Genomic DNA, 19,550 nt, shown 5'->3' with positions numbered 1-19,550 from the left:
GAAAGTTTCATATGCTGATTGAGTTGCTATCTACACTTGCAGTCCATGAGAGAGAAAGCTTTAGCATCTTTCACAAAACTCTCTAGTGGAATTCTTCTATGCACTGATGTAGCAGCTCGGGGACTAGATATTCCTGATGTTGATTGGATTGTCCAGGTGAGAATGTTACGGCTTATATATCATTGACTTTCCATAAGTTACTTGACTGATGTGCACTTAATGTTGCTAAACTTTTTAATTCTTAGCTACAGAGAAATATTAATGAAAAGAAGTTACAAATATTAGGCTTCAGGGTGTAGCGATCTCTTTGTTGCCTCTATTCCTGCAAATGTCTATCTTGTAGGCAGTAGGGTGTTAGTTATAACATCACCACAAGTCAGAATATGAAGTAATAGCAGAGTACAGATGACATGCATTGTAATTGTTTGTTTAGACGTAATTGTTTTATAGAATATTTGGGATCTTTTGTTTAATGTCAAGTAAAATATTATGCACCAAATACACCAATGATGGTGATCTATTGAAATGAAATCTGCTAGAAAAATCAGCTTGGCAGCTTGAAAGATCTTAAGTAGTGATGTGTGACTTAAATAGGGATGATTTTTCATTGGAATTGTTGAGAGTTGTTAATGTAATGACCAGGTAAGTGGGATATTTTGGTTAATATCAAGCTTTTGATTTATGCACCATATTGCACCATTGATGGTTAATTACTGAAATGATATTTTTCTTGAAAAAACAGCTTTGCTTGCTGAAAGTGTCCTCTTTATTGCTACAAACTGTCTCTTCCATGATAACTGTAATGTCCCCTTCTCCCCAACTTGTCCATAAAGAGCTATTAGCATTTTAAATCCAAAGGCTAAATAAAACAAAATAAGGGAATTAATCATTAATCATTTAATATTGCTCCGCAAATGCAAATAATCGGAGTTAGATTATTTAATTAAATCATAAGTGGCTTAAGTGGGCTTATTTGAATGAAGTCACTACATTATTTGAGAGAAATTAAGAGTGAAACAAATGAAAGGTCAAAGGTTGGCTCTAGTGGCTATAAAAGTTGGATTCGAGTCCCATTTGTAGGATGCGTGGCTGTTTCTCATTTCTATTCTGGAGAGCTTTTGGAAGCTTGTGACTAGAATGAAATTCCTAAGGCTAGCTGTTTTGATAGTATGTCAAGCTACCCTAGTTAGCTTGGAGATATCATATCTAATATCTCACACTGTGCTTGCAAGGAATTTTTAAAATTTTTGTAAAGTCTCTAATAGAGAGAATTTCAAAAGTAACAAATTATTTAACATCATATATTTTTGAGATGTCAAATGTAGTGACCAGGTAAGTGGGATATTTTGGTTAATATCAAGCTTTTGATTTATGCACCATATTGCACCATTGATGGTTAATTACTGAAATGATATTTTTCTTGAAAAACCAGCTTTGCTTGCTGAAAGTGTGCTCTTTATTGCTACAAACTGTCTCTTCAACTGTAATGTCCCCTTCTCCCCAACTTGTCCATTAAGGGGTTATTAGCATTTTAAATCCAAAGGCTAAATAAAATAAAATAAACTAAGGGAATTAATCATTAATCATTTAATATTGCTCCCCAAATGCAAATAATCAGAGTTAGATTATTTAATTAAATCATAAGTGGCTTAAGTGGGCTTATTTCAATAAAGTCACTACATTATTTGAGAGAAATTAAGACTGAAACAGATGAAAGGTCAAAGGTTGGCTCTAGTGGCTATAAAAGTTGGATTCGAGTCCCATTTGTAGGATGCTTGGCTGTTTCTCATTCCTATTTTGGAGAGCTTTTGGAAGCTTGTGACTAGGATGAAATTCCTAAGGCTAGCTGTTTTGATAGTATGTCAAGCTACCCTAGTTAGCTTGGAGATATCATATCTAATATCTCACATTGTGCTTGCAAGGAATTTTTTAAAATTTTGTAAAGTCTCTAATAGAGAGAATTTCAAAAGTAACAAATTATTTAACATCATATATTTTTGAGATGTCAAATTTTATTATGTTAGCTTAGTCTTTTGAATAAAATGGATGAAGATTATTCTAGAAGAATAATTTTGAAGCGGCTTTGATATTGTTGATGAATAAAATATTGCCATGAATATTAAAGGAAATTGAAAGTCTTATTCCAAGAATCCAATTTAGTTTTTGTGATAAAATTATTTGATTCCCGAGTTGGATTAGGAACATCAATAGTTGAAGCTGTTGGAATCATTTGTTGTTGCACCAAAGACCGAACTGTCAATGCCCAATAAAAATGCCAGGTTTAACCCAATCCATGGGAGGCATTAAGTCATGTCACAAATCTTTAAGGAGGTGCTGATCACTGAGTCAACAATCTCCCCCGCAACATTGTCTAAGCCTTCAACACCCACTAAAAGGAGACTTGAACCCGTTGATGGAGCCTAGAAATTTTTTGAATTATAGTCTCCACCCCAGCACTTTATCTGATCATTTATCATGTGACTTTATATCTACATTATGGATCTAATAATCTTTGCCAAGAATTGATCAACATATAAGTCCAACTCACAGTCTTATAAGCACTATATTTTAGTTTTCACACGAGTCACTGTTAGCATAAGATGGTTCTAAAATGTCATCATATCTATTAATCCTAGCATTTGTTTTAGGGGATCATCCTGTTTTTTTTGTTTTTCTCGTGTCTTGATTTTTAATCTATTGTATTGAATCCAACTAATATTTGGAGGTCTGCAATTAAATTAAAGTAAAAACGCTTTGACCTAACTATGCTAGAGTATCTATAGCTTCATTCCAAATGACAAGAGGTGCGCTACAAAGATGTAGAATGGTTACTAAGCCAAGTTACATAGAGCAATATAACATATATTCAATAACACCAATAGAACATTCATTACTTGTACCAGAATATCAGGATGGCGAGGAAATATATTATTTTATTAATTACCAAAAACACGAGTACATTATCCATATTACCAAGTTCTTATATAATGGCTGACTGGTTGGGAAAACCAACGGACGCATACCCTTGCTTCCTAACAAAGCTAGAAAAGAAAACTAGACTTCAAGAAGTAGGTTGTGAAGACATCCCTGGACTTGGCGCTCCACGAAGGTGGAGAAGATCTTGTATGGCAACCTTCTGCTTGGCATGAACTGCCTGTAGTACCCGCAATGCGTCCATCTTGTTTGCCTCTGTTGTTGTGACTTTCTCTTCCAGGGCAGCTCTCTCTATCTTCCATTGTTCTTCTAGGGCAGCGTTTTCCACCTTCCACTTTTCTTCCAGCACATTTATTTCTGCATTGCATTCCCTTTCCACTCGTCTTGTCAGTTCCTTCACCTTTTGAAGTTCCAAGTAGGTCCTTCTAAAGGCTACCTCTGTTTCTACCAGTGTGTGAATAAGAGGTGGCTATCTCTTGGCTAGGGGTATGGTGTATCGAGTAGTCCCATTTGCAGCTATTTCTTCCTGTTTGTACCCACCCTGCTGAAGTAACTTCCAGTTTGTATGGCAGTCCTGCTGCATAAATGCTACCAAGGATTCAACTGCTCGAACTATGGCCCCCAGATTCTGATTTTTAGTTTGCTTTTATAACTTCCTTCGTGGAATGTGTTGGATGTGTTTTTGTCACTGATGTAAAAAGGGTTATCTTCAGCTTGAGGTGCTTAAGGAGGTTAAGGTGTTTAATGAGTTTGAGCTGGTTGAGGAGCTTGAGATGGTTGAGCTGGTTGAGGAGCTTGAGGTGTTTAATGAGTTTGAGTTGCTTGAGGAGCTTGAGCTAGTTGAGCTGCTTAAGGAGCTTGAGGTGTTTAATGAGTTTGAGCTGCTTGAGGAGTTTGAGCTACTTGAGCTACTTATGTGAGACAAGCATATGTTTGATACCTGCTGTTTCTCTGTGATTGCTATCTTTTAAGTTCAATATGTGCCTTGTGTTGTGTACAACTGGACAATATTGCTTGTATTGTCATGTGGGTAAACTTGATATCTGCTGTCACGTTTCCAAGTGTCTATCTTTGTCCTTTTCTGAGTGGTTTTTACACCAGCGACTACTCTTTGCTCCTTGTCTATACGTGGCCTCTTCTGACACTTGTAAGCGTTCCTATACCTGCCTCTTCATCCACATAGTATGTAAACTACTGTGTAACGGTCCTAGCCAGGTCAGCAAACTACCATTACCCTTCCCTGTTGGCGCCAATTAGCTTGTTAACGCTTCTGCAGCCTTGACGTAGATCAAATATAATGTTTATTTAGAAACGATGAAACATGGCCGCTGCTAAGTGAAATTATGTGATGCGCCTAGACATAGTAGCTTGGCAACAAAACTCTGCAAGTTTGAGAATATACTCTATGCATAGTTTTTTGAAAAAGTAATACTCATGGTTCAAAAACATATTACTGTGCATTGATGCCGTATGTGGGTATTCAAAGCGTGAGTGAACTTTGACAAAGGAGTTGATCTCGACACATATTATTAGCAGTGATGAGCATTAAAAATGATTTTTAGGATGAAGAGTAATTTTGCAGCAGCGTAATCGATTGAATATATGTATCTAAGGATTTGTGTTCTAGGTGAGGATGTGATTGGAGAAGGTTTGTGAAGTGTGTGGTTATGCAATGTTGTTAAACACGAGAAAGTTAAGAGTGCGAAGTGAAAAGTGAGTTTTTTTTGAGCCATGTATGCAGACTGTGTGTGAAGGTGCCCTTTCGAACTAGTCTTGGAATGTCTAATAGGGTGTCATTTGTTAAGATTATAGCTACAGTCAGATTGATTTGATCTTAAGATACAATGTTGATATATATATCATATATATATAATATTATAATTATACTACATGTATATAATATTATAAATATATATTATATTATATATTGTATTATTTATATAATATATGTTATACATATATATTATATATAATACATATGTTATATTATGATTTATGTTGTTCATATATATTAACTATAGAGACATGTCTCCTCTCATATTTATGAGTCCTCAAATCTGCATTTGGGAAATATCAATTACATTGGCAATATCATTACATTTGCAGAAAACGATCGTAGAAATTAACATGGTATCAGAGCACTAGGCTGCAAATGTAATGATAGATGAATAAAGGCACAAAATGGAAGGAAGACATCTACACATCATGGCATAGTTTATATTAGAATGCTTAATATCAAATGTCTTGTTGGAGGCTGGTAGCAATTTGTGGCATTGGAAATGTACACCCAATAATATTGAGTATGTCCAAAAATATTAATATGTGCGCTGGTATCCATTAGACATGTGTGCACCCCTCACACATATTTGGCGATAACAGTATAGACTAGACGATTGCATATCCTTTGTACAATAGTTATGGACCAGCTACCATGATGAGAATATCCACACAATTGGTTTCCTCAACTTCCCACAACAATACTTGTCATGGATTGGTCAATCATATTGTAGTCTGTGAAAGATTTGGTCAATCACATATTCTGTAAATGATACATTTGAATCACTTACCTATACCCTATAAAATGGATCATTGAAGATAATCAAATTGCACCACACATATAATCAAAGATGTGTCATAGCTAAGCATAAGCGATATACCTCAAAAGGCTATAGCAATAACTTGGTGGTTTTGACATTGACCAATGATAAGGTTGATAAAGTTTAAAGACAGCGAAAACTTCTAATTGAAACAAAAGTTCCATAACAGGATTATATTTGAAGTCCAAACCGTGTTGATGAAATTTTACAAGCACTTTCAATGGCTAGGGTCTTTGGAGATTGGAACACAATAGATATTTAATAGGCTGCATACAAAGCATTTTAATTGCATCAAAAAGCTACAAATTCGAAGCGATCCTTATGAAATGGAGAAGGGAGGAAATCGAGCAACGAATATCAAATGAGAAGGGTTTGCCATCAATCATGATCAGGTTAAAGTAAAATACTTATGATACAACGAGACATCGACCATACTGCAAACATTGTGTCAGCCGTATATGTAGGCAGGTACTCCCATTGACATCGGGCCAGGGTTGTTGAATATCCGAAGGAAAGATTTGGTCTTTGCCTCATAATTATATAGTTAAAGGTAACATCCCTCAAGGGAAATAAAGAATAAAAACGAACCAATGATGAGAGGAAGGGTAATGTAGGAAGCTTGAAATTAGGGAAGAGCATAATACGATACCTCACAACTAACAAGACTTGGAGGAAGTTTAAAAGGAAATTGGGTCGTTAAACTGAGCCGTTACTTTTCTTTAGAATCTATACGTAATAAAGAAGTATCTACAATAACATTATCGCACAATGGTTCTCTCAGTGAAGACAAATCACTAACTTGCTAAATCTGACTGAAATGATTTAATTTTCATGAGCTCTTGCCTCCATAACTCCTGCAACTTGTTTCTTCATCTTTGTATGTCTCTTAACATATGTTTCGCTGTAACTTTTCTTCAGTTTGTTGTGTCCTTTGTATAAGAGGACCCAAAGAGAGTTTATAGATTTTAAACACAAAACAAGCAATCAAAGGGGGAACCACCCACACCCAAGGAGGAGAGAGTATCGGGTGGGCAAAAGATACATGAGGCTAATAAAATGTGAATTGGTAAGGAGAATTGATGATACAAGAAGCTTTAAGGAAAAATGATGCAAGTCCGCAACCTCGCATGATTCAAGAAGGGACATTAAAGTGAGAAGACATGTCCAATTGACACTATAAAATAAGTGATTAGAAGAGTTATATTATATAGAAAGGGAGTATAAAACAAATCATGTAAGAAGTGATTGATCTTCGAAAGGTATGTTTGCAATGCCTTATTTCATTATCAAATTTTGGAATAAAGGTATAGCATATTAAATAACCAAACTTAAAGTTATGAAAATAATAAATATCTTATAAATGATGATATAGAATGAATAGTATAATCATATTGTAATGATTAGATGAATATCATAAATTAGACATGATTTCTAATGTTCTAAATACAAGCTTAAAATCTTTATGTAAGTAAATAATGTTTTATAGCACAACTAAAGTCATTTTGTAAAACTTAAAGATAACATTATTAGTGAATTGGATAGAAACCCTTTTGTGTCTTATTGCTTAATGGATAGGAAGCGTACACAGGGGGAGGAGTAAATCGGTCGTGTTGGGGCAAGAGAATCCCATGGATAAAGATTTGAGGGAGCCTCAAGTTGAACATCTCCAAACCTGAGCACCACCAAATGTACTATCCATTATGTAATTTGACACATTAGGAGAAATAGCCTTATTCAATATCACTAATAATGATGGTTATTTAAGATTCTTTGAGTATGAAACAAATATGATCCTTTTCCTTTGAGAATGTTATTATAGGTTGAGGGAGATTGAGATTCAGAGGGAGCTTGACATGTTATTAGAGGCAATCTTGAAAAAGAAGGAGAAGGTTGAGGATGTTATTTAGTTAACCTTCACTGAACTCGGTCTTATTGATTAAGAGGGAGTAAACCATGTTGAGACAATTTCTCTACTGTTGATAGCATAATTTTAGTGATAAAGAAGGAAGTATGAAATGGGAATCTAAATTCAATGAATAAGGATGTACATTTACTGTCAATATAAGATATTCATATTAACTACCATCTTTTGAGAGAAAACATACCAAGGAGAGGGGTCATCATAGTGGTAGCTGAGACAGGAAATATGTGATTTAGTTGAACAACGTTTTGTCAGTAGGGTGCATATACATTGAGATCACAAATATATTACAAGCTTACTCCTAAAGTAAATTGGTAGAAATTTTCCAATTCCATAAAATGAAATAAGTGGACATTATACATTGTAGGGGGAATAATAATAATCAATGTTTCATTCCTATTCAAACCATCTTTAAAAGGGGGAAATGTTAGGGAAGGGCTATCCTCAGAGTTTCAAATTTGAATCATCATTTGATTTGATGCATATGGGCTTTCATTAAAGTAGCTTGCATCAAGGATGTGGATATAAGTATTTTTTTCTCATTTACATTCATCTACATATTGTAGTCTCTCCCCTATTTGTAATTCTACACATACTATAAGAGTTATTTTGCCTTGATCTTTTCCTTTGTATCTGAAGTTGATCTTGCAGGAAAAGAAGAATGACACGTTAGGCAGCTTATGACAGTAACTTAAAAGAAGTTGTGATCAGGCTGGATAAAGTGAGGCTCTTAAAACATATATTCTTGATGATTGAGATTGTGAGTATCATTCTACATTAAGAGGGAGTATGACACTTCTTTGAAGGCAATGCAGGAGCTTAAAAGATTGATACTCAGAGGGAGTCTAGAAATACGTCTGTAACTACATGATTTTGATGGGCCTACTATTGAGTGCAGCATGAGGAACTATTGACTTACCACTAGAAAATCGAAAGATTGATATCAGATTCAGAATGAGTTCGACAGGCATCTTTGGGTAAACAAAGCTTCTAAGGAAGTAACTAGAGGACCTGACTTCCTAGGATCGATGTTCAGAGGGAGAATTTTTAAGGTGCAATCCTTTGTAAATGATATCTTCTCTATGAGGAGAAGTTCTAAGTAGAATTTATTGTAATGTATTCTTCTCTATGAGATAGAATTGAGGTGAAAGGCTTTGTAACACCCTTTGACCTAGTTCATGGTGGTTACTATTTCACATATGATATGTAATGAATGGTGACGATCTTCAATTGACATATATATAAACAAAAGGCAGCCATTGTAAGGTGACGATCCTATATATAATTATGTAAAATTGCTTTTATTGAGGAGTTCAAAATCATAGCCGTGTTAGTAAAGTATTGAGGCTTAAGCAAAGTTGGGTGTCACATTTTTGAATCTGCAGTGTGGTGCCATATTTGGATGAATTAGTAAAACATTCTCAAGCTCAATAGAGGGGAGATAGAAATTCAGTGTGTTAGTGTGCAGCGATTAAAGTTGTTCAGGACAACGACAAAGACTGATTTAATAACTGTAGGTGATCAACAGTGAGATTCTTGGCAATGGTTGGTGTTTTATTTAAAAGACCAGTTTTGGAAACCTGCACTCGTATGTGAAGTCATAACAGTTTATGAGTTCAAATTTGGGAAATGGAATTAAAGAATTGAGAGACAGACATAACCTGGTAAAGACTCAAAGCATCAAGGAGCAACTTGCATTATTTTATCAGAAGCAGTCCTTGTATTCTGTATGTTTTTACCAAAGCCTTTGTCAAACTGAAGCTTATGTTGGGTGTATTTTTGGCTCTTATTCTCTGTTTTGTGTGGTAGCCTATTTTTGTTTGAGTTGAAGCTCACAGCAGGTTGAAGCCTGTTTGTTCAGTAGTGTGGAAAGAGTTGTTGCTCTCATTGTACCGAGTTGTAGCCCTTCTTCATTGGAGATTAGTGATACCATGGTATTTATCCAAAAGGGTTTCCATGAGATATATTTTGTGTCTGTGTCTTTCGTGTTTTAGTTTCAGCTTGACTTTGTTTGCTATTATTAAATTTTTTAAGTCCTGATTCATCTCCCCTCTCTCAGTTCTTGCACTTTCAGTTGGTATCAGAGTTTGGTCACTCCTTTATAAGGCTTAAAAGCTTGGGAGTTTGTCTGTCCTGTGTCACTATGAGTGCTTTAGAAGGTCTTGCTACAAATCCTGTTCCCTTATTTGATGAATCCAACTATGCCTTTTGGACTGTTTGTATGAAAACATACATTATGTCATTAGGCTGTGATGTTTATCTTAGTATGGTCAATGGCTACGCCTTTCCAGCTCAACCACCTACCAATTCAGATGATAAAAAAGACTTTGAGAACAATACTAAGGGCATGAATGCCTCGTTATGTGGACTAACTGAATTTGAGATTGTCAAGGTTATGCATTGTACCTCAGCCAAAGAAGTTTGGGATAAGCTGTTCAATGCTTATCATGGGGATGTCAAAGTCAAGAACGCCAAGGTTCAAACGCATAGAGTTGTTTTCAAAAGTCTTCGCATGGAAGAGGATGAGAGCATTGCTGCCTATTTTCTTCGGGTTGAAGTTGTCAATACATTGAAAGGCTTGGGAGAAAACATTGTGGAGAAAACAGTGGTTCAAAAGATTCTTCGCTTTCTTATCATCAAGTTCAATGCCATAGTATTTGTTGTTGAAGAAATGTCCGACTTGGATGCTCTCACTGTCGACAAGTTGCATGGAATTCTAACTGCCTATGACATGAGAACTAATGTGGAAGGCACCTCCAAAAGTGAGATGGCATTCAAAGCCTCAAATGCTAGTAAGGACAAGGAGAAAAACCATGGTGAAAGTTCAAATGAAGGCTCAAATAATGAAATTGCAGACCTTTTGAGGAAGCTGAAAACTGGTCTTAGCAAGAACAAAGGCAAGATCTTTTTGAAGTGTTTCAATTGTGGGAAACAAAGCCATCTTGCATCTAAATGCCCTTTTGAGAAAGGAGATGACAACAAGGATGAAAGGAACACAAAGGCTAGGAAAACAAAAAGATTCTCCAATTGTCATTGGAAAGTTGATAAAACAAAAAGGGTATTATACTCTAAAGATTGCAGCCCTTCCAGTAGTGAGGATGATCCTCAAAATAATGAGATTTTGTTCATGGCTATTGATGACTTGAATCTGGATCAGCATGTAAATTGCAGGGTTCCCAAGTTTGATGGCTCAAATTTCACCATTTGGAGCTTTAGAATGATGACCTACATCAAGGCTCTTGCACTTGAGGTTTGGGAATGTGTTTCAGCAGAATATGATCCACCTCTTAATCTTCCAAATTCAGAAAAATGAGTGACAACCAATGCAAAGGCAATGAGTGCTATCATATGTTGTCTTGCAGATTCTTTACGTGACAAAGTTCTTCATCTCAGTACAGCTAAAGAAATTTGGGAACAATTACATGATACTTATGGTAAAGATCTTCAAAAGGTAATGGCTCGTATAGCTATAGAGGAAGCTCAGCTTGAAGACCAAGATTTCTTTGAAGACGTGGTTTTGGATGATGATGATGTGGACTTAGAGCTTGAATTGGTTGTAGCCCTGGCGGAAATTAAGAAACTCAAGAAGAAAAATCAGAATCTTGTTGATTTGCTACAAGTGGAAAGTAAAGAAAGTTAAAGATTGCTATGGCTCTTAATGAAGCTGGAAAAGATTTGAATGATGTGAAAACTCTAAATGAGGAGGCCAAGGTAATATGGGAGAAACTTGAAAATCAAATCCAGCTGAAAGAAGACAACATAATCAAGCTAGAAGCTGAAATTGTTTCATTCAGAAACATTGGTAAATCTACTACCTTGTCTAGTTTGGAGTTCTCAAATAATAATAGCAACATGTCCTTGGATGACATTCTTGCCTCCCAAAAATCAACTTTTGATAAGAAACGAATTGGATAGAAGAAAGGTGAAAATTCTTCGTCAAAAGGATAGGAGTAGCTGAATTTAAGTGGTGGACAACATACCATCTTTCAACAATTGCAAGCTAACAAGGTGAACAAATCCTTCTTCTATGGTTATTGTTTTTCATGCAATTACTTTGGACATAAGGCTATGGATTGTAAGGATGGTTATAGAAGAAAGTCCTACAACTTTGAAAGGAATGTCTTTGGCTCTTTTAGGAGGTTTAACCTGATATGCTACTGCTGTAATAAGCTTGGTCATACTTCTATGTTTTGCAAGATTTATAGTGTAGGATCTCTCACTAAAGCTGAAACTAAAGGCATGCCAAATATGGTCAAGGTATGGAAGAAAAAGAACCAAGAGGATACTCATAAAGCTCTAGTTGTTTTAACTGCTCTTCTGGCTAAGAATGAAAATGATATATGGTACATTGACAGTGGTTGTTCAAGACATATGACAGGTGATCTATGTAAGTTTCATTCCATCAATCCAATAAAGAGTGGAAAAGTAAGATTTGTTAGTAGTTTTGCTAGAGTTGCTGGAATAGGTAATCTCTTATTACACTGGTCAAACTATTGTTGATAATGTGCTCTATGTTAAGGGGCTGAAACGTAAATAGTTAAGCTTGAGTCAACTATGCGATCAAGGGTATGATCTTGGTTTCAATTCAAACTCTTGCATTATTAAGAAAGGGGGAGATGTCATAGCAAATGCAACTAGGGCAGCTAACAATCCTTACATTCTTGAGGATTCTAATGCTGAAACTTGTTGTTTGAGTAGTGTGGATGATGCTTGGCTTTGGCAAAAGTGCGTTGGGCAGATCAACTTTGACAATCTGGTCAAGACCAGCAAGAAGGAAGCGGTTAGAGACATGCCAAAGATAGAGAAGTCAACTGATATTGTTTGCAAGAACTGTCAAGAAGGCAAACAAACGAGCTTCTTTCAAACCAAAGGAATGTACCAACAACAAGCCACTTGAGCTTGTGCATGCGTATCTTTGTGGACCAACTAGGACAACAAGCCTTCAAGGTGAGAAGTATCTTTTGCTGATTGATAATTATACATGCATGATATGGGTTGCCTTTTTAAAAGAAAAGTCAGAAGCCTTAGACAAAAAAAAGGTGTTTAAAGCTCTAGTAGAGAATGAAACTAATTTGAAGATCAAATGTTCGCGTTCTGGTAATGGTGGAGAATTGACATCTAATGAGTTTATGAGCTTTTGTTAACTTCATGGTATTAGAAGACAGGTTTCAGCCTCAAGAACAACACAACAAAATGTTGTTGTGGAAAGAAAGATCAAAACAATTCAAGAGATGGCGTGTTGCTTGATGAATGAAAGGAAGGTGAGTGACACCTTTTGGAGAGAAGCTGTCCATATCACTGTGTATATTCAAAATAGGACCTTGTTGAGGTCCAAGGTCAATGAGACTCCATATAACCTCCTCTATATCGATGGCGTCCCCTACTGTACAGACCACCTCTGCACGGATGACTTCTTCTGATGTACGAACATCCTCCGTACAGATGGCTTCTCCGGGTGTATAGACATCCTCCGTAGGGATGGCTTTAACTGACGTGTGGATGGCTTCCCCTTCTTGCCTTTGGTGGATCTGGGCGCATACTGACGCCCCTCTTGGTAGTGGTCCTTTGCTTATTGTTAGAAAAGTGACCTTTCCAGGTGTACCTTTTAGATGACTTAGACGAATTTTTGCATTCTGCGAGTTTGATGATGTGTCTGCACTAGTCTCCTCTTCTGAACTCTCCACTAACTTCTGGCTTGAGCTCTCTTGGACGACCTATCTTGGTTTCTTTTGCCTTTGCTCTCCCATTCTTGGCCCTATTTAGAAAGTGTCCATGTGAATCCAATAGGTCATGGCTGGTTTGTAGGGCTCCACCTTGTTTGTTCACACTAATGCCCCTTGTGTTCAGCAACCACCTGTGTTTGGAGGGCTTCTAGGAAAAGAGCAATGTCATGATATGGCATATAGAATGGTTTGTGCTTCAATTCCATGAGTTCCTGTAATCTTTTTGAGAGAAACTAAGCCCAGTTATACCCCCTTCCTTCATTCGATCTAGCTACTCTAGGTAACATCCATAAGGCAATGTCTGATGTGTGGTTTTCGGCTGTAAGTTTACTCTTCACTAAGTCTACAATGCATCTCCATTTTTCATTGGCTATAGAGGTTTTCTTTAAATCCCGACTATTCTTGTTGTTGATAATGCTCTCCCAGTCCTGTTTTGTGAGATCATCTCTGCATATTAACCCCAACCACTTCTTTTTTTCCTCCATTGTCATTAGGGCTTTTGTGAGTTCTTGTTCCTGATGAGGAATCCCAAAGACCTTATTTATCTCTTTAGTAGTGTAAGAAATTGTCAGAGTTTGCTGCGCATATTGGGTTACTGATTTGTGATTGTCCTTATCATAACTAGCCACCATGGTTCGTAATATAGTTTCAAATTCTTTCAAATAAAAAAATGCATGAATAGTACTTTATCTACCTTTGTTTTGCGTAGGGCATCCTTCAGTATGTGATTATCTTCTGCATTTTCCCATTAGGTGCGACATTCACTTCCCACTACGCCTTCGAAAGTGATGTTAGTAGCAATAATCTTCTCTGCAAGCTTCCCCTTGCTCTTTTTAGTTGACATCTTCATTACTCTCTTTCATGCTTGCAAGACTAGTTTCTTCTTTGAATCAACAATTTTTCCTCTACTCGAATTTCCAACACTTGTCTTCACTATTTTTTGATGGGGTAGGACTCCTCAGGCGGCTTTAATTGTTTGCGGACTCGGACTCCAACCACTTTTTCCTCTACGTGTCTTATGATTCTGCTTTAAACCTATATCTGTATGCTGATGGAGTGATCTCACTCGCCCTTTTGTGGGTTGTACAACTACCCCTATTTCCCCTTGCAAGTGTACGTGAACTTTTCTCATTGTTTTGTTGGCCGCCTTGTGTACTGCTTCTAGACTATTGTCCATTCTCGGTTGGTGCCTCCGATTCTATTCTCTATTTCCACTAAATCTTATTTTGCCTAGGTGTTGCACTCGTCCTTGGGTTCTAGTGTCCTGTACACCTCTTTTGTTGGCTCCAATGCATACGCGAACATTGGTCCCCTTGTTATGTACGCTTCCTTTTCTTTCCTCCCAATGTACATTTTCCTGACCATGTACTCATACTCTGCCTTTCCCACATACGCCTTCTTTAGTGATTGCGCCTCCACGTATGCCTTCTCCATCAACACCACGTATGCTCTATTCACCACATACGTCTTCTAGCCATACCATGTACACTCTGTTCCCCACGAATGCCTTTACCACGTACGCTCTTTCAGCTTGCTCCGGTATGGTTTGCCTTCGTACACATGGTCTCTCTGCAGGACTAGCCCCAATCTGCTCACCTTAATGTAAGTTTTTTTTCCAATTTGTGTATCTGGTGGCTTTACTTTCCATGATCCTTTTATTTTTTCTATGCCTTCTATTATTCTTTCTTCATTGTTTTTTATTCCTATGAAGTAGATAGACGTGGGCTCCTTCCTTTCCTTATATGGTTTTAATTTGGACCCATTAACTAGGTTTCTCAATGGATTATTATCTAGAGTGGATAATTTTATGGCTTCATTTTCTTTTACCTCCAATATTCTGTATGGCCCCAACCATCGAATTTTGAAATTTTTGGGCATTATTTTATTCTTCCCATTATAAGTACCAATTGGCCTGGTCTAAAGTTCATCCTCTTTAAGTGCTTTTCATGCCAAAATTTTCGCCTCCTTTTTGCTACTTCAATAGCCCATTGAGCTAGTGTCCTTTCATCCAGTTTTATTAGAGCGTTGAGTCTATTGGTTCCCAAAGCCGCAAATTGGAATCCTACGAGCCTTGCCTGCTCGATGCAGGTGGGATATCCAACCGGTTAAGGCCAACTTGATGGGATTGATCGATGCGATCCAAATCCCCTGCACTTCTGGCTCTGCAAAACCAAAGCGGGTGTACTTGATCCTGGACAAAACACTTAGATCCGAGACGCTTATAGCAGATTGATTAGAATGCGAGTGTATTGAAAGTTTTCCTAACAACAATAATTATAGGAAAACTTTAAACTTGAAAATTATGAATTAATAAATAAATGTGATAATGTTTTAAATAAAGAATAATTATAGATCAATGCAACAAATAATTATATTAATTCCTCAATGGAAAGAAATGAAATAGTTGCCAACATATGGATTATGAATCAAGAGCAATATAAAGACCAGTGCTTGATTAAATGGGCAATCAGAGTCAATATTATAAGTTGAAACGTACAACTTTATAAAGTTCAATGTATTTAAACTATAAGCAATTTTAACAATTCAGACGCGACAAATTGATTATATGAACGCAATTTTAAACTAGTCTAGGATGTACTTTAACTCTTGTGATATGGAGACAAACTAGACATAAATATGGAAACAATTAAATATTTCACAATATCTATGTTTATCAAGTATAAAATGCAATGATGACCCAATCCACTTATTGGAATTTTTAAAATGGTTATAGAAAATAAATAAAAATATTTATAAAGGACACAACTTAATAATAATTTAAAACTTCAAAATTTAAAATAAATAATTATGCCGGAAATAAAATCGCAATAAAGACACTCCTTACAAATGATCTATCTACTACATTTCAATTCCGGAATCGCATATAAATTTGCTTGGTAATCCAAAATCTAGGAGCTTTGTTCAATCGCTCAATCCCTTTACCAATGAAAAATATAATATCTCAAATTGTGCATATCATCTTTAAATTTTTTAATATGAGTATGAAAATTGTCCCTTTGTTTATTTTACATCTCCTATTTATAAACAATGAAAAGGTGCGTGGGTGAATAGACACACCCATTCGGCACCTAATCTTTTCAAAATGATGCAACCCTTCATGACTAAAAACTAATCGAGAATTTACCCTGTTAGGGTGTGCAAACTAGGTGAATACATATAGATTATGCATTATCTAGCATGTTTTAAAACCATAAGCCTTCAGTCTTCTTTTAATCCTGTACCCATCTCCGAGAAGGGACTCCATACTTTCACGGGTATTCTCTTTCTCCGGACATCTTGAAGACATAGATGCGTTGATCCTTCCAAAAACACAGACCTCTTTCTCCACCGCACTTTGTCTATTGAAAAAACTTCCTTGAATATGGTCCAGAAAATATGCTCAAAATTGTGGAAGACTCCACATGGCGAGTAATATTTGTGAAGACTATTTGGTTTGATATTTGTGCACAAGGATTGTCTTCCATCACTCGTCTCCACGAGCAATTCTCTTTGATCGGCGTTGAAATTCCTTAACTCTTTGTCTCCATGTGCGGTGTAGGAAATTTCTCTTTAGTGTATGTACAGAATGCATCTGCATGCTTGTTTGGCTCCCATGAAATTTGTGATCTTCTCAAAGTATCAGCCATTGCATGTCACTGTGCCTCTACACATGGAAATATTTTTGGAAATCTATTCAATCACTGACTCGCATCCAAAAAGTACCTGTGCCACTACTCACATGTTTCCAGATTTTACCGTGTTGGATAATTTGTAATTTTCCATCAGCGATGAACATCCCTGCATCATTTTGGTGAAGATTTCCTCCTCTGCCAGAACACCTGCATCGAAGAAAAAGAGAAATAACTGTCAGTTAATTATACAAATGTTTATACTTCTCGTACATGTATATTGGCATCCAATTTTCTCCTTCCATGGTGATATTCCATTGTTGGCTTGAGTACATCAGGATCAATTAACACTGTGCTCTTAAGGTTATGTGTTCGCTGTATGAAAATAATCTGTTCATGATCTTAGGTCTTTTCACTGTAATCATGCATGATGAATCATAGAACTTAAGCGCTCTGTGCATATCAGAACATCTCCAATAAATTCACTGAACCTTTTCAAGCACTCCACTGTCATAATGAAACTTATATTCTTTGCTGTGATCTCAACATATATAACCCTGTACTGTTTCTCTGTATAGGGCTGTTCATATCTCTTCATTTTCATCATTGTTGTACTTGTATTTTCGTATGTATTTTGAACTGTGCTGTGTCTTCTAATACCTGCGATACACACAGAATCTTCTTTACACAATGCCTAGAAACATTTTGGAACACTTAATATGAATTATTAACTTCTGTATTATGATGAATGTCTGATATGTTGCTTACAGCAACCATATCCCAAACATGGATTATAAATACTTGCATTTGTCAAGCTTCTGCAGTGATAGAATTACTGTTCCTTATGTGGTTATACAATCTTATAATATTAATCTGATGCTCTCTCAATGATATATCTGTGACTATATCCTTTAGTAATTCTATCAAATAGTTTTATATACTCTTGATAGGAAGCCATAGGCTGGGATGGTAATGATTCTTCAAATTGTTCATGTGTCAACTCAATACCTCAAAACTTTCCATATATGGCTGCCATATCATTCCCAACCTCAATATGTTCTAATTCCACATGTTCATGCAGTTCATAAAATATATACATGCTCAGTCTTCCATAATAGTCTCCAGATGCATATTCACCAAAAAAGTAATGAGATTGGGATTCTCTTTTATGCATGCTCAAGACATTTACTGATGTTGAGTGTGGAATCTCTAAAATATGCAAAATAGAACAATCATATTAACAGTAGGATGAAAAGTTCAAAATAATGCATAAATGGAGATCCAAAAATTAGGGCTCCATTAGAGTCTTTCCCTTAAACTCTCCTCATCTCCTAGCCTATGTTGAACTGCTATCCGTAGGCTGGGTATTGCATATTACATTGACATCACTGCCTCCTGTCCGTACATTAGATGGAAGGGAGTGTACTCGATAGTGGCCTTGTAAGTAGTCCCTTATGCCCGGAGAATTGCTGGCATTCTTTCTTCCCAATCTCCTTGTTCAACTCCACCAGTTTTGTACAAAATTGTGACCAATATTTTATTTGTAAATTTCGCTTGCCCATTTGCCTTTGGATAGTACTGCCTGGAAAAAAATGGAAAATTTTATACTCACTTGTCATAGTTCTGATTGCCTGATTTTCAAAGTGCACCCTCTGTCACTTGTTAACCAAAGTGGTATACCGAAACTTGTTACTATCTCCTCATAGAGGAATTTGACTATATTGAGAGCTGTATTATCCGAGAGTTCTCGTACCTTTGCCACTTTTGTAAGATATTCTATTGCCACCACTATGTATTTGCATATGTGGTTATTGATTATAGGCAAGGGCCCTACAAAGTCCAACCCCCAACGTTAAAATAATTCTTGTGGTTGTGACGGGAACAATGGCATGAAATCTCTTGTTAGGGGTTTGCTAGCCCTTGACATGTATCACAGCTCAAAACCCATTCCTGAGCATCTGCATATAGTGTGGGCCACTAGAGTCCAACCAACAACACTTTTCTAGCTGTTGTATTAGGTCCCATGTGGCCCCTTGCCAACCCTTCATGGGATTTTTGCAGAACTCTTGGAATTTTTTCCTCCATGACGCATCTCCTTAATACCTCATCTGGCCCCATCTTAAACAATAATCCATCGATCAACTAGAATGTCTTGCTTTTGAGTGCAATTTTTCTCCTCTCTGTTGTTGGCATATCCCTCATAAGGGTAGTAGTTGACAGGTACTGCCTATTATGTTTGTAGTTTCAGTTGGATTGATTCAATCATGAGATACATTGTTGATGGTAAATCATCATTTAGACATATGTATATATATATATATATATATATATATATATATATATATATATATATATATATATATATATATATATGTGGTTATTTATATTATTAATTTATTATTATTATTATCTAATGATGATTAACCTTAGAGACATGTCTCTTCTCATATATATAAGTCTTCAAATCTGCATTTGGAACACACCAATAACAATGGCAATGTTATTACATTTGCGAAAAATGATCCTAGATACTTCAACATGGTATCAAAGCCAAACTGCAAGTGGAATAAAGCAATCAAAGAAATGGTATTATACATAGCAATAGCTTATCAGCTAAGAAAATGATTTAAAAGATATAGATGGAATGGAAACAAATAAGGAGAGCATTGAATACATGAGATCCTAGTGAGTGGTGAGACACAAGGACAGATTGAGATAATGGTAACAGATTTTTTTCTTGTGAACC

At 36.3% G+C, this 19,550-nt stretch overlaps 1 protein-coding gene across 1 annotated transcript in view; it reads left to right on the top strand.

Moving 5' to 3' along the window:
• The window catches only part of LOC149552601 (P-loop containing nucleoside triphosphate hydrolases superfamily protein), a 169,780-nt gene that overhangs the window by 67,172 nt on the left and 83,058 nt on the right, over positions 1 to 19,550 (top strand). Inside the window, exon 6 of the mRNA XM_089788197.1 lies at positions 43 to 156. Coding sequence (XP_089644323.1) covers positions 43 to 156 — 114 coding nt within the window. The remainder of the gene's footprint in view (positions 1 to 42; positions 157 to 19,550) is intronic.

This window comes from Cupressus sempervirens, chromosome 6, assembly GCF_028749045.1.
Source record: "Cupressus sempervirens isolate cs-2001-9-10 chromosome 6, ASM2874904v1, whole genome shotgun sequence".
NCBI classification, from domain to species: Eukaryota; Viridiplantae; Streptophyta; class Pinopsida; order Cupressales; family Cupressaceae; genus Cupressus; species Cupressus sempervirens.
The sequence above is the reverse complement of the archived record's forward strand: the minus strand, read 5'-3'. Positions and strand labels throughout refer to the sequence as shown.